Source organism: Pan troglodytes, chromosome 6, assembly GCF_028858775.2.
Source record: "Pan troglodytes isolate AG18354 chromosome 6, NHGRI_mPanTro3-v2.0_pri, whole genome shotgun sequence".
In the NCBI taxonomy this organism is placed as follows: domain Eukaryota; kingdom Metazoa; phylum Chordata; class Mammalia; order Primates; family Hominidae; genus Pan; species Pan troglodytes.
Window position 1 is genome coordinate 85,934,322 of NC_072404.2, and position 14,987 is coordinate 85,949,308.

At 46.9% G+C, this 14,987-nt stretch overlaps 1 protein-coding gene across 5 annotated transcripts in view; it reads left to right on the forward strand.

The window, feature by feature from the left end:
* HIP1 (huntingtin interacting protein 1) overlaps positions 1-14,987 on the forward strand; it is a 204,995-nt gene that overhangs the window by 184,288 nt on the left and 5,720 nt on the right. For all 5 annotated transcript variants that reach the window (XM_063813768.1, NM_001428067.1, XM_054655850.2 and 2 more), the window contains 9 exon segments: positions 387-523; positions 4,994-5,104; positions 6,172-6,230; positions 6,963-7,056; positions 8,806-8,906; positions 9,194-9,299; positions 11,021-11,144; positions 12,014-12,075; positions 14,569-14,677. In XM_063813768.1, the coding sequence (XP_063669838.1) occupies positions 387-523; positions 4,994-5,104; positions 6,172-6,230; positions 6,963-7,056; positions 8,806-8,906; positions 9,194-9,299; positions 11,021-11,144; positions 12,014-12,075; positions 14,569-14,677 (903 nt within the window).

The window sequence follows — 14,987 nt, forward strand, 5'->3', positions numbered from 1 at the left end:
GTCGGGAGTTCAAGAACAGCCTGGCCAACATGGCAAAACCCCATCTCTACTAAAGATACAAAAACGATGGGCCAGATGCAATGGTTCACGCCTGTAATCGCCGTAACACTTTGGGAGGACGAGGTGGGCAGATCACCTGAGGTCAGGAGTTCGAGACCAACCTGGCCAACATGGCGAAACCCCGTCTCTACTAAAAATACAAAAATTAGCCGGGCATGGTGGCGCACCCGTAATCCCAGCTACTTGGGAGGCCGAGGCAGGAGAATCGCTTGAACTCAGGAGGTGGAGTTTGCAGTGAGCCGAGATGGCGCCACTGCACTCCAGCCTGGGCAACAAGAGCGAGACTCCATCTCAAAAAAAAAGTGTCTATTGCCTTGTATCTCCAGCACTGACCGAGGCCTGTAAGCAGTATGGCAGGGAAACCCTCGCCTACCTGGCCTCCCTGGAGGAAGAGGGAAGCCTTGAGAATGCCAACAGCACAGCCATGAGGAACTGCCTGAGCAAGATCAAGGCCATCGGCGAGGTACTTGGAGTAGTATCATTGAGGAGCATTGTTATTTTTCTGGGTGTGCATGCTGGTGAATGGCCAGGGAATCGGTGATGTTCTGAGCTAGTTCTTTCTGCACTTAGAACTTGATTCTAGAAAGAGATTGTTAAAATTGGAAAATCTGGCCGGGTGCAGTGATTTATGCGTGTAATCCCAGCACTTTGGGAGGCTGAGTCAGGAGGATCACTTGAGGCTAGACGGGATGGCTCATGCCTGTAATCCCAGCACTTTGGGAGGCTGAGGTGGGCAGATCACTTGAGGTCAAGAGCTAGAGACCAGCCTGGCCAACAGGGTGAAACCCTGTCTCTACTAAAAATACAAAAATCAACCCAGCATAGTGGTGCATGCCTATAATCCCAGGTACTGGGAGGTGGAGTCAAGAGAATTGCTTGAACCCAGGAGGTGGAGGTTGCAGTGCACCGAGATCATGCCATTGCACTCCAGCCTGGGCATAAGAGTGAGATCTATCTCAAAAAAAAAAAAAAAAAAAATAGGATCACTTGATCCCAGAAGTTTGAGACAGGCCTAGGCAACAAAATGAGACCCTGTCTCTTTAAAAATTAAAAAAAAAAATTTAAAAAGGAAAAACCTCCTGAAGGACTTTCCAGCTATATTTAATTCACTGGCTGTTAGCTGAGAATCTACTATGTTGTCATCATTACACTAGGCAATATCAAAGAAGTATAGGCAGCTCCCCTGTCTCTGAGGATTTTTATCTAGGTGGGCAGGTAATACCCAAAATGGAAATAACACTGTGTTCATTCATTTACTAAAGATGTAGTGCCGAGCATGGTGGCTCACACCTGTAATCTCTGCACTTTGGGAGGCCGAGGCAGGAGGATCTCTTGAGGCCAGGAGTTCAATATCAGCCTAGGCAACATAGTGAGACCCTGTCTCTACAAAATAAAATTTTTAAAAAAAATTAGACAGGCGTGATGTCACGCACCTGTAGTCCCAGCTACTCGGGAGGCTGAGGCAGGAGGATCGCTTGAGCCCAGGATTTGGAGGCCACAGTGAGCTATGATTGTGCCACTGCACTCCAGCCTAGGCAACAGAGTGAGACCCTGCCTCTGCTATAAATAAATATGTCCTGGATACCAGAAATTGGGTTAAGTATATATAGGGACAGGGAAGACATGGACTCTATGGAAAAGAAAAATAAGAAAACCATTTCTATGCAGTACAGTTTTTTTTCATTTTTTCCCCAGTGTTATGAATTGGAATATATTGGATAAGATACAAGGATAGGGCCAGGCACGGTGGCTCACGCCTGTAATCCCAACATTTTGGGAGGCCGAGGCAGGTGGATCACCTGAGGTCAGGAGTTCTAGACCAGCCTGGCCAACATGGCAAAACCCCGTCTCTACTAAAAATACAAAAAATTAGCCAGGCGTGATGGTAGGCGCCTGTAATCCCAGCTACTTAGGAGGCTGGGGCAGGAGAATCACTTGAACCTGGGAGGCTGAGGTTGCAATGAGCTAAGATCGTGCCTTTGCACTCCAACCTGGGCAACAGGAGCAAAACTCCACTCAAAAAATAAATAAAAAATAAAAGCCATGAGGATAGAATGTCTAATTGGAGTTCCAGAAGAAGATAATAAAAAGACCACACCCAGCCAAGGTGGGTGGATCAATTGAGGCCAGGAATTTGAGACCAGCCTGGGCAACTTAGTGGCGCCCTGTCTCTACAACAAATTTAAAAATTGGCCGGATGTGATGGTGAGCACTTTTGGTCCCAGCTACTCAGGAGGCTGAGGCAGGAGGATCACCTAAGCCTGGGAGCTCAAGACTGCAGTGAACCGTGTACTCTGCAGTGAATTGCAGAGTGTACTCTGCAGAGTGGTTCACCTGCAGTGAACCACTGTACTCCAGCCTGGGTGACAGAGTAAGACCCTGTCTCTAAAAAGAAAAAATAAAAAGATCAGGGCCAGGTGTGGTGGCTCACGCCTGTAATCCCAGCACTTTGGGAGGCTGAGGTGGGTGGATCACTTGAGGCCAGGAGTTTGAGACCAGCCTGGCCAATATAGTGAAACTCCATCTCTATTAAAAATACAAAATTAGCCAGGTGTGGTGGCTAATTTTGTAATCCCAGCACATACCTGTAATCCCAGCTACTTGAGAGGCTGAGGCAGGATAATCCTTTGAGCCTGGGAGGCGGAGGCTGCAGTGAGCCGAGATTGCACCACTGCACTCCAGCCTGGGTGACAGAGTGAGACACTGCCTCAAAAAAAAAAAAAAAAAAAAAAAATATCATCTACATCTTTGCCTCCCTAAATAATAGAGTTAGTTTCACATGATATAGACTACAGGTAAATGGAGTCCTACTGTATATATTCTTCTACAACTCGCTTTTTCACTCCACATTCTGTGAGATTAATCCAAGAAGATAAATTCATTTTCACTGCTCTCTCATTATCTATTGTGTGAATATCGCTTAATTCATCCGTCTGTTCTCTTGGTGATGGACACTTGGGTTATTTCCAGTTTGGGTTGTTATTAATTTGCCCCTATGATCATATATGCACACATGTCAGTTTCTCTAGAGTATATACGTAGAATCAGAATTACTAGGTATTAGGATGAATCTCACACATAGAATGTTGAGTGAAAAATCAAGTCATGGAAAAATATATACAGTAGGATTCCTTTTATATAAAGACTCAAACATTCAAACTTAATAGGGCTGCATCTATGTGGAGTTAAAAAATAATAATAATAAGACAGGCCAGGCATAGTGGCACATGTCTGAAAATCCCAGCACTTTGGGAGGCCGGAGCGGGAGGATCACTTGAGGCCAGGAGTTTGATACAGCCTGGGCTACAAAGCAAGACTCTGACTCTACAAAAAAGTTTAAAAGTTAGCAGAGCCTAGTGGTGTGTGCCCGTTGTCCCAGCTACTCAGGAGGCTGAGGCAGGGAGGATCACTTGAGCCCAGGAGTGGGAGGCTGCAGTGAGCTATGATCGCACCACTGCACTCTAGCCTGGGCAACAGGCTTTTATGTTTTGTCTTTAAAAAATAAAAATAAAATAAGACACAACAACCACTCTCTTGAATTCTGTGTCTCTTGGGGTAGAAGGCAGGGAGTAAGGGAGATAGAATCAGGGCACATACAAGTTCAAATAGGATTCCAAAGGTATTGATGTTTCTTACAGCATTCCTTAAGTTTTAAGTTGGGTGGTGGATAACATGCGTCTTTATTCTTATCCTTTGAACCATTCATATATATTTTATACCTTAGTATGTATAACACATCATGTTTTAAAAATCATAGGCTTTGCTGTTTGTCAGACCTTAGTTCAAATCCCTGCCCTGCCATTTGTTACCATAACTGTGGTCAAGACGTTCTACCTCTGATCCCTGGCTTCCTATCTGCACAGTAGGAATAATACCCACCTCATATGATCACTGTGGAAGCAAAGTTAAGTCAGGGTCAAAGTGGAAGGTATCATCTGTATTTGAAAAAGTTGTAGGCCAGGTATAGTAATTCAATCCCAGCACATTGGGAGGCCAAGACAGGAGGATCACTTGAGCCCAGGAATTCAAGACCAGCCTGGGCAACATAGTGAGACCCCATCTCTATTAAAAAAAAAAAAAAAAAAAACAATTATCCGGGCTTGGTGCACCTCTGTACTCCCAGCTACTCTGGTGGTAGAGGTGGGAGAATTGCTTGAGCATGGAAGGTCGAGGCTGCAGTGAGCTATGATCATGCCACTGCACTCCATCTCTGGTGACAGGGCAAGACTGTGTCTCAAAAAAATAAAAAATTAGGGCCAGGCTTGGTGGCTTACACCTGTAATCCCAGCACTTTGGGAGGCTGAGGCAGGAGGATTACCTGAGGTCAGGAGTTTGAGACCAGCCTGGGCAAAATAGTGAAACCCATCTCTACTAAAAATATAAAAATTAGCTGGGCATGGTGGTGCAAACCTGCAATCCCAGCTACTTGGGAGGCTGAGGCAGGATAATCCCTTGAGCCCGGGAGGCGGAGGCTGCAGTGAGCCGAGATTGTGCCACTGTACTCCAGCCTGGGCAACAGATTGAGACTCTGTCTCAAAAAAAAAAAAAAAAAAAAAAGAAAAGAAAAGAAAAGAAAGAAAGCAAAAGAAAAAGAAAAATTGTAAAAAAATACCTCCTGTGTAGCTAGTACAATTGACACTGCACAACTAAGGGACTGGGGTCTTAGTGGTGGCGGAATGGCCTTGCAGGGGGAGGCAGTGATGGCATTCTGGAAGGAGGTGGATCCTGAGTGAGGAGGAGCATGAGGTTCCAGAGTTCGTGTCACAGAGAGGACAAGAAGGGGTCTGCAAAAGACCCCCCCACAACCCCTGTGGCTTGCAGAAGGTGTTTGCTGGGTGGCCTCCTGCCTTGCCATCTTGTAAGGGTTACAGATGGCAGAGGAGAAGAGACAGGAGGCCCCAAGGTCAGTTCAGCCTTTGTGATGTGTTCACAGGAGCTCCTGCCCAGGGGCCTGGACATCAAGCAGGAGGAGCTGGGGGACCTGGTGGACAAGGAGATGGCGGCCACTTCAGCTGCTATTGAAACTGCCACGGCCAGAATAGAGGTAGGAGGTTCCTGCAGGATCGCCTGAAATGATGCCTTTGCAACTGCCCTTCTGCAACACTGCTCATTAGACATGTCACAGTAGTTCATTAAGGCCATGGCAACCCCCTAAGACAGAAACCAGAATTTGCCAGGCAGAGTGGCTCATGCCTGTAACCCCAGCACCTTGGGAGGATCACTTGAGTCCAGGAGTTTGAGACCAGCCTGGACATCATAGCAAGACCCCATCTCTACAAAAGATAAAATAATTAGCTGGGCATGGTGGTGCATGCTTATAGTCCCAGCTACTCCAGAGGCTGCAGGAGGATCACTTGAGCCCAGGAATTGGAGGCTACAGTGAGCCATGATTGTACCACTGCACTCTAGCCTGGGTGAGAGAGTGAGACCCTGTCTGTAAAAATGTTTTTAAATTATAAAAAAAAAAAAAAAAAAAAGAGACCAAAATCTGAACTCGCTCGTTTTTCTGAGTGACAGAAAATGAGAAGGTCCTCATGAGAGAAGGTGATTAGTTTCCTCAAGAATCAGATACTTTGGTGTCAGAACATCCTGGGTTCTGGCCAGGCGTGGTGGCTCACGCCTGTATTCCCAGCACTTTGGGAGGCCGAGGCAGGCAGATCATGAGGTCAGGAGTTTGAGACCAGCCTGGACAACATGGCGAAACCCGGTCTCTACTAAACATACAAAAATTAGCTGGGTGTGGTGGCGCGTGCCTGTAATCCCAGCCACTTGGAAGGCTGAGGCAGGAGAATCACTTGAACCCAGGAGGCGGAGGTTGCAGTGAGCCGAGATCGTACTGCTCACTCCAGCCTGGGTGACAGAGTGAGACTCCATCTCAAAACAAAACAAAATGACACGGATCACAGAGCCAGCCCATTGCAGCTGCACTCTCCCTGAATAGGTTAGAGTCTGGATTCTTTTCTGACTCTCTCAAGAATGTGGGCAGGGACTTGGGGACTTCCAGATTCAGGTTTCCCAGCTACCACACGATGTTGGACTGAAAGTATAGTAAGACATTAGTGGATCCTTAATATTCAAGGCACATTTAGAAACCATGCTTCTTTTTCACAGGAGATGCTCAGCAAATCCCGAGCAGGAGACACAGGAGTCAAATTGGAGGTGAATGAAAGGTCGGTCTGAGCGGCATGGTGGGACCTAGGGGAGCAGGATCTGTCTTCCTGACATTGGTCTATACTTTGCATACTTATTAGGGAATTAGAGGAGAGCAGTAGCAGCCACGGGGAAGGGCTGAGTTGATGTAATCATCAATAATAGTATTAATGATGACAGCAATATTGCTGTTTCACTATAGAAGAAAAGAAACCCCGGGCTGGCGCGGTAGCTCCCGCCTGTAATCCCAGCACTTTGGGAGGCTGAGGAGGGAGGATCACCTGAGGTCGGGAGTTCGAGACCAGCCCGCCCAATGTGGTGAAAAGTCGTCTTTAGTAAAAATACAAAAATTAGCCAGGCGTGGTGGTGCATGCATGTAATCCCAGCTACTTTGGAGGCTGAGGCAGGAGAATCACTTGAACCCGGGAGGTGGAGGTTGCAGTGAGCCAAGATTGTGCCTCTGCACTCTAGCCTGGGCGACAGAGCAAGACTCTGTCTCAAAAAAGAAGAAAAGAAGTCCTAGGAATCACAGTTTCACTATTCCTTACGATGGAGACCCACAATTAGATCTCTCTCACTCCCCAGCCTCTCCTTCGGTGCCTCCCCGCAGAATGTTCCAGCAACCTCAGCACCCTTCTTACCTCCCTTTCCCATTCCAAGCTTGCCTTTGGCTAGGAGTGGGGAAGAGAACCGTCGTGTTCATTGATCTTGGATCTTGATCTCAGTGTATCCTCGACTTGTTTGTTTGGCAGGATCCTTGGTTGCTGTACCAGCCTCATGCAAGCTATTCAGGTGCTCATCGTGGCCTCTAAGGACCTCCAGAGAGAGATTTTGGAGAGCGGCAGGGTGAGTGTGGGTGTGGGCCCTGGGCAGGAAGAGGAGGCATTGGTGACAGACTCCCGCTCCAACGGACTCTGTGATGCTGCCGTCTTACTCTGTGTGTCCACCTGAGCACAGAGCAGCCACTCCTGTAGATATCAGCAGAGGCCCTGGGGAGAAGTCAGAGCTCCAGGACCTCCCCAGAGGGTGGCCAGGCATGTGTCCCAACTCCAGCTCCCTTTGCACAGGCAGACATTGTTGGAACTTGCTGTGGGAGCCCTTTTTACATTGCAAACCTGGGTACTCTGAGGGGGACATGAGGACTTTTGCAAAAGAAGCAGATCCTGAATGCCAACTTGAGACTGGCTTTTCACAGGGAGTTCGGCCTAATCTGTTTCTAACAGCAGAGTCAACTCACCCTTACAAATAGACTCTGCTGTCAGCCTCTTATCAACGCACCACTTCGTGGTCTCACACCTTTGCTGGGATTATCATCATCTTGTTTTTTTCTCATTTCCCCATATGCCGCCGCAGCTTGGGAGGCGTAAGTCCAGGGGAGGGGTTAATGAGCCTGAGAACGGTGCCATAAAGCAAGCAGCCAGGCCTGCTTTGCTGGTGCCTTTTATCTTCCTGAGAGCTGATGTTTTCTGTTTCTAAAATAGAAAGATGGACTGGACAAGGATTATCTGCAGATTCTCAGACTATCAGACACTTCCAAAGCATAAAAACATTTTTCAAATCCAAGTAGAAATATTTTTTTTTTAATGTATTCACTGTGTAGTCTCCTTTTTTTGGCAAATTGCAGAGTGGCTAGACTCTTTTCAGATCATAACTTATTCATATGAGAATATTTATTCTTATATATACAATACAGAAATGTCATGGTATGGTAGAAATGCTACAGGCTTTGGAGTCAGAAAAGCCCAAGATTTACTTCCATTGATTTCCTGCATGACCTTGGGAAAAGTCTTTTTGTTTGTTGTTTTGTTGTTTTGGGTTTTTTGTTTGCTTGTTTGTTTGTTTTTGAGACTGAGTCTCGCTCTGTCGCCAGGCTAGAATGCAGTGGTGCAATCTCGGCTCACTGCAACCTCTGCCTCCTGGGTTCAAGTGATTCTCCTGCCTCAGCCTCCCGAGTAGCTGGGATTACAGGCACACACCACGCCCAGCTAATTTTTGTATTTTTAGTAGAGACGGAGTTTCACCATGTTAGACAGGATGGTCTCAATCTCTTGACCTCATGATCTGCCTGCCTTGGCCTCGCAAAGTGCTGGGATTACAGGCGTGAACCACCGCGCCCAGCCAGGGTTTTGTTTTGTTTTGTTTGAGGCAGAATCTCGCTCTGTTGCTCAGGCTAGATTGCAGTGACGCGATCTCGGCTCACTGCAACCTCCGCCTCCTAGGTTCAAGTGATTGTCCTGCCTCAGCCTCCTGAGTAGCTGGGATCACAGGCACCCACCACCACACCTAGCTAATTTTTGTATTTTTAATAGAGACAGGGTTTCACCATGTTGCCCAAGCTGGTCTTGAACTCCTGACCTCAAGTGATCCACCTGCCTCAGCCTCCCAAAGTGCTGGGATTACAGGCGAGCGCCACTGCACCCAGCTGGAAAAGTCATTTTGGTCTCTGAATCTTCTTCTTTTTTGTAAAATGGGAATACTAATGCTTATGTCTCAGAGTTACTATGAGGATGATTTGGGATAATATATGTATAAAAGCACCTGCCGTATAGTACATGCTCAATAAAAGGTGGCTATTACTATTTTTTATTTCCCTAGGGTACAGCATCCCCTAAAGAGTTTTATGCCAAGAACTCTCGATGGACAGAAGGACTCATCTCAGCCTCCAAGGCTGTGGGCTGGGGAGCCACTGTCATGGTGTAAGTATCCATTGGTACCAAGGCTCCTCCCATGACCCCTCTTCCATTGATCCACTCCAAACAATAGCTAAGGAGGGGAAAAAAAATCTGTCCCTTAGAAATAAACTATTGATCAGGAAGTCAATAGGACCGAGTTTACAAGGGAGCCTGGCTCTCCCAGGGGACACAGGGCAGGCAGCCTCCCCTCCCTGTTTAGCCAAGGGCAATGGGGTGGTCTGGAGGTGGGATTGTGGAGGAGTTGCAGCTCATTTGCCCGTAACCTAGTCCCTCTTGTCGTTTTCCATCAGGGATGCAGCTGATCTGGTGGTACAAGGCAGAGGGAAATTTGAGGAGCTAATGGTGTGTTCTCATGAAATTGCTGCTAGCACAGCCCAGCTTGTGGCTGCATCCAAGGTAGGACCTGGCTGGACCTCCTAGGACGCTGGAAGGCCTGGTTAGAGAGTACTAGGCTAGGTTAAAGAGTACTTGGCTGCGTTAGGCAGTACTTGGCTGAGTTAGAGAGTACTTGGCCAGGTTAGATGGCACTTGGCTAGGTTAGACTGTACTTGGCTAGGTTAAAGAGTACTAAGGGGTTAGAGAGTACTTGGCTAGGTTAGATGGTACTTGGCTGGGTTAGAGAATACTAAGGGATTAGAGAATACTTGGCTATGTTAGATAGTACTTGGCTAGGTTACAGAGTACTTGGCTAGGTTAGATGGTACTTGGTTAGGTTAGATGTACTTGGCTAGGTTAGAGACTACTTAGGAGTCAGAGAGTACTTGGCTAGGTTAGATAGTACTTGGATGATGGGATGGAACTGGCCCTGAGAACAAATGATTTATCCAGGGCTCAGGTGGATTCGATTCCAAATAAAAATTCACCCTGTTAAGGGTCCCATACTATCCTCTTACAGAGGCTTTTTTTTTTTTTTTTTTTTGGAGACAGAGCCTTGCTCTGTCACCCAGGCTGGAGTGCAGTGGCGTGATCTCAGCTCACTGCAACCTCTGCCTCCCAGGTTCAAGTGATTCTCCTGACTCAGCCTCCCGAGTAGCTGGGACTACAGACAAGTGCCACCATGCCCAGCTAATTTTTTGTATTTTTAGTGGAGATGGGGTTTCACCGCGTTAGCCAGGATGGCCTCGATCTCCTGACCTTGTGATCCACCCACCTCAGCCTCCCAAAGTGCTGGGATTACAGGCGTGAGCCACCACACCTGGCCTTAGAGGCCTTTCATGTGACAGCAAGGAATGTCTGTACCCAGTCTGTACCCAGGTGTGCCACACATGTCCCTCGTGGCTTTCCTCACATCTGTTACAAGTGGCCTTAGAGAGTCCCAGCAATGCCAACTTCCGATTAGCAGTCCTGGCATTCAAGAAACACTCGAATAAGGAATAGGTTGGCATCATAAACAGGTTACCTGGCTTGGCTGTGAGATTCTACAACCCCTCTTCATTAGTGTTCAAATTTGAATCAGGCCGGGCACGATGGCTCACTCCTGTAATCCCAGCACTTTTAGGAGGCCTGAGGTCAGGAGTTCAAGACCAGCCTGGCCAACATGGTGAAATCCAGTTTCTACTAAAAACACAAAAAATTAGCCGGGCGTGGTGGCGGGCACTTGTAATCCCAGCTGCTTGGGAGGCTGAGGCAGGAGAATTGCTTGAACCTGGGAGGTGGAGGTTGCAGTGAGCTAAGATCATGCCATTGCACTCCAGCCTGAGCAACAAGAGCAAACTCTGTCTAAAAAAAAATTATTTTTTGAATCAATATCATCAATGCCCCCAACTGATTCTCATGTAAAGTGTGCCCCAAATCCTTTTTAAGAGTTTCACAGTATCCCAGAGTGTTCTTTGTTTGTCCTTATTTCTTGTCATCCCAAATTGGTTTCCACAACTGGGCACATTGTCCAAATAAGTGATAATGCTTAGAGTTTGGGATCCACCAAGCAAAGAAGCCAGGAATAACTTTTTATATGATAGATATGTCAGGAGCTGACTATAGTCAGCAGATTTTGAGAAGCTGATTGGTGATTGCCGTTTGGCCCACATATGTTTGCTAAGAACCATCAGAGCAATTATCTGATTCAGTCCTTGTTGCTCTAGGTGTTGTATGAACCTAAATCCGCTTTGTCCTGGTAGGTGAAAGCTGATAAGGACAGCCCCAACCTAGCCCAGCTGCAGCAGGCCTCTCGGGGAGTGAACCAGGCCACTGCCGGCGTTGTGGCCTCAACCATTTCCGGCAAATCACAGATCGAAGAGACAGGTAGCCTTTCCAAAGGGACCCTTTTCTTATCCACCCTGTTGAGCTCTTCTCTGCATCCTTCCCTGTGATCCCAACCAAATCCCACAGGACTGTGTCTAAATTCTTTCATATTTTTCATCTTTTTATTTTATTTTTTCTTTATTTCTGTTTTTGAGACAGGGTCTCACTCTGTCGCCCAGGCTGGAGTGCAGTGGTACCATCTCTGCTCACTGCAACCTCCACCTCCCTGGTTCACACGATTCTCCTGCCTCAGCTTCCCGAGTAGCTAGGATTACAGGCGCCCGCCACCACGCCTGGCTAATTTTTGTATTTTTAGTAGAGACGGGGTTTCACCATGTTAGCCAAGCTGGTCTCGAACTCCTCACCTCAGGTGATCTGCCCACCTTGGCCTCCCAAAGTTTGCTGGGATTATAGGTGTGAGCCACCGCGCTCTGCCATTTTTTTTTCTTTTTTTAGATGGAGTCTTTCTCTTGTTGCCCAGGCTGGAGTGCAATGGCGCAATCTTGGCTCACTGCAACCTCCGCCTCCAGGGTTCAAGTGATTCTCCTGCCTTAGCCTCCCAAGTAGCTGGAATTACAGGCGCCCACCGCTGCACCCAGCTAATTTTTGTATTTTTAGTAAAGACGGGGTTTCACCATGTTGGCCAGGCTGGTCTCAAACTCCTGACCTCATGATCCACCCACCTCAGCCTCCCAAAGAGCTAGGATTACAGGAGTGAGCCACCGTTGTCCGGCCCCCTCAGTTACTTTCATGCAGTGTTGACAAATGGCAATCCAGGCGTTTCCACAGAGCATTGGCATTGGCTGCCTCTCAGGTGCCAGTCAGCCAGGGTAGAATTTGATGAGACCTTCTTGTTTCCATCCTTGCAGACAACATGGACTTCTCAAGCATGACGCTGACACAGATCAAACGCCAAGAGATGGATTCTCAGGTGAGAGCTCCATCTGTAAGTCTAGATAGCCTCTATTGCCTAGACATGGACTCTGAATATTATTCCCATGGAGAAAAGCCAGAGGGAAATGAACACAGGTGCACCTACTAACCCAAGACTGAATGTAAATCTTGCCGGAAGAAACAGTGGAGGTAGAGAAGGTGATTAGTGAATCACCTTGTTTTTTTTTTGTTTGTCTTGTTTTGTTTTTTTTCTTTTTTGAGACGGAGTCTCGTCCTGTTGCCCAGGCTGGAGTGCAGTGGCGTGATCTCGGCTCACTGCACTCTCCACCTCCCAGGTTCAAGCAATTCTTCTACTTCAACCTCCCAAGTAGCTGGGTTTACAGACGTGCATCACCACACCTAGCTATTTTTTTTTTTTTTTTTTTGAGACGGAGTCTTGCTCTGTCGCCCAGGCTGGAGTGCAGTGGTGTGATCTCGGCTCACTGCAAGCTCCCTCTCTCAGGTTCATGCCATTCTCCTGCCTCAGCCTCTCTGAGTAGCTGGAACTACAGGCACCCACCACCATGCCTGGCTAATTTTTTGTATTTTTAGTAGAGACAGGGTTTCACCGTGTTAGCCAGGATGGTCTCGATCTCCTGACCTCGTGATCTGCCTGCCTTGGCCTCCCAAACTGCTGGGATTACAAGCGTGAGCCACCGTGCCCGGCCTTAATTTTTTATTTTTAATAGAGATAAGGTTTCACCATGCTGGCCAGGCTGGTCTCAAACTCCTGACCTTGTGATCTGCCCACCTGGGCCTTCCAAAGTGCCGGGATTACAGGCGTGAGCCACCGGCCCTTTTTTTTTTTTTAAATAAGATAGAGATGGGGTCTTACTATGTTGCCCAGGCTGGTCTCAACTCCTGGCCTCACACAACCCTCCTGCCTCAGCCTCCCAAAGGGCTGGGATTACAGGCGTGAGCCACCACGCCCAGCCAAGATCAGACTCTTAACTCTTGCCCACTATTCTTGGACTAACGTTCCTCTGCATGTTATCCAGGATCTCTTAGTATCCACAAACTTAATAGTCTTACTATAAACACTGTTTTAGACTTCTGGTATGAATTATTTGTGTATGACTTTTAGTTTTAAAAGAGAAAATCCTTTTAACTCATCAAAAGCAATGCCATTATTTCTCTCTGTTGTTCTATAAAGTCATATCATGTAAAATAGGTATCAGCGAGATCCTTTAAAAAAAAAATTGACATAGTTTTTCTAGAATAACTGGTCATCAGTCTTGGGGTGAATTTCAAATTGGAATTGTTAAAGTACTCCAAGATGTGTCACTCAGCATTTTTTTTTCTTTTTTTGAGTCAGGGCCTTGCTCTGTTCCCCAGGCTGGAGTGCAGTGGTGTGATCACAGCTCACTGCAGCCTCAAACTCCTGGGCTCAGGCGGATCCTCCCACCTCAGCCTCCTGAGTAGCTGGGACTACAGGTACACACCACCATGCCCAGCTAATTTTTCCTTCTTTTTTTTTTTTTTTTTTTTGAGACCGAGTCTTGCTCTGTTGCCTAGGCTGGAGTGAGTACAATGGCACGATCTTGGTTCACTGCAACCTCCGCCTTCCAGGTTCAAGCGATTCTCCTACCTCAGCCTCCAAAGTAGCTGGGATTACAGACATGCACCACCACACCTGGCTAATTTTGTATATTTTTAGTAGAGACGGGGTTTCATCATGTTGGTCAGGCTAGTCTCAAACTCCTGACCCCAGGTGATCCACCCACGTTGGCCTCCTAAAGTGCTGGGATTATGGGCATAAGCCACCATGCCCGGCCAGCAAATATTCCTTGAATTAAGAAATAAAATAAATTACATTAATGAGAAGTAGAGCTAGACAAGATCACCCTTTCCTTTATAGTAAGATTTTCCAGGCTTTTTCCTGTAGCAGTAATAAGCGTAAGTTGCACAAATACCTGAAAGATATCAGAACCATCATATTTGCTTCCTACCTGGGTTTCTAGGGAACTGGGATTGAAGAAGGGTTACAACTAGATTGGTACTCACCATACAGTTAGGCTAAACATTAGAGTTGTTTTTAGATAGTGATTTCTCAGAGGAACAGAAGATAAGCCCACCTACCATTTAGGCATTTGTAAAGCATCATTCACTTCCAGTAGAAGATCACAGTGAGTAAAGCATAAGAGCTACTGGGATAGATAAATGAATGGGAGAATGGAAAAATTAGAGCAAAGAAGAGAATTGAAATTGAGGGCCAGATAAAGTATGGAAACAGGGTGAATAATATGGAAGAAGAGGAATTCACAATGCAGCAGAAAGGGAGTAATCAAAATAAGATAGATGTAGGCTGGGCATGGTGTTTCATGCCTGTAATCTCAGCACTTTGGGAGGCCAAGACAGGAGGATCTCTTGAGGCCAGGAGTTCACTACCAGCCTGGGCAGCAGAACAAGACCCCATCTCTATAAAAAAATAAATAAAAATTAAATCCCTGAGAGCTGATTAAGAGAAAATCCCACTTACTTTCCCTTACAGGTTAGGGTGCTAGAGCTAGAAAATGAATTGCAGAAGGAGCGTCAAAAACTGGGAGAGCTTCGGAAAAAGCACTACGAGCTTGCTGGTGTTGCTGAGGGCTGGGAAGAAGGTAAGCTGACTCCAAGGATGGGCACTAACCCGCAGCAGGGAGGGGAAGCTGTGTGGCCAGGGCCTTCCCCTAGAATGGAATAGAACAAGGAACCCACCAGATCGGTGGCTTCTTCCTTCTCTTCTCTCCTCATGGAACCTGTTTTCTCTTCCGTTGTAAATAACCTTTAAGCCTAACTTTGGGTGAAGTTATGGTGATTTGAAAGCTTTTGTTGTCACCTTTTAAGACCTAAACATTGATCATAACTCACTCACTGCCATTCCCTCCCAGGCCCAGCTAGCCTTACCAACTCCCTGGGAATTTAGTTTCT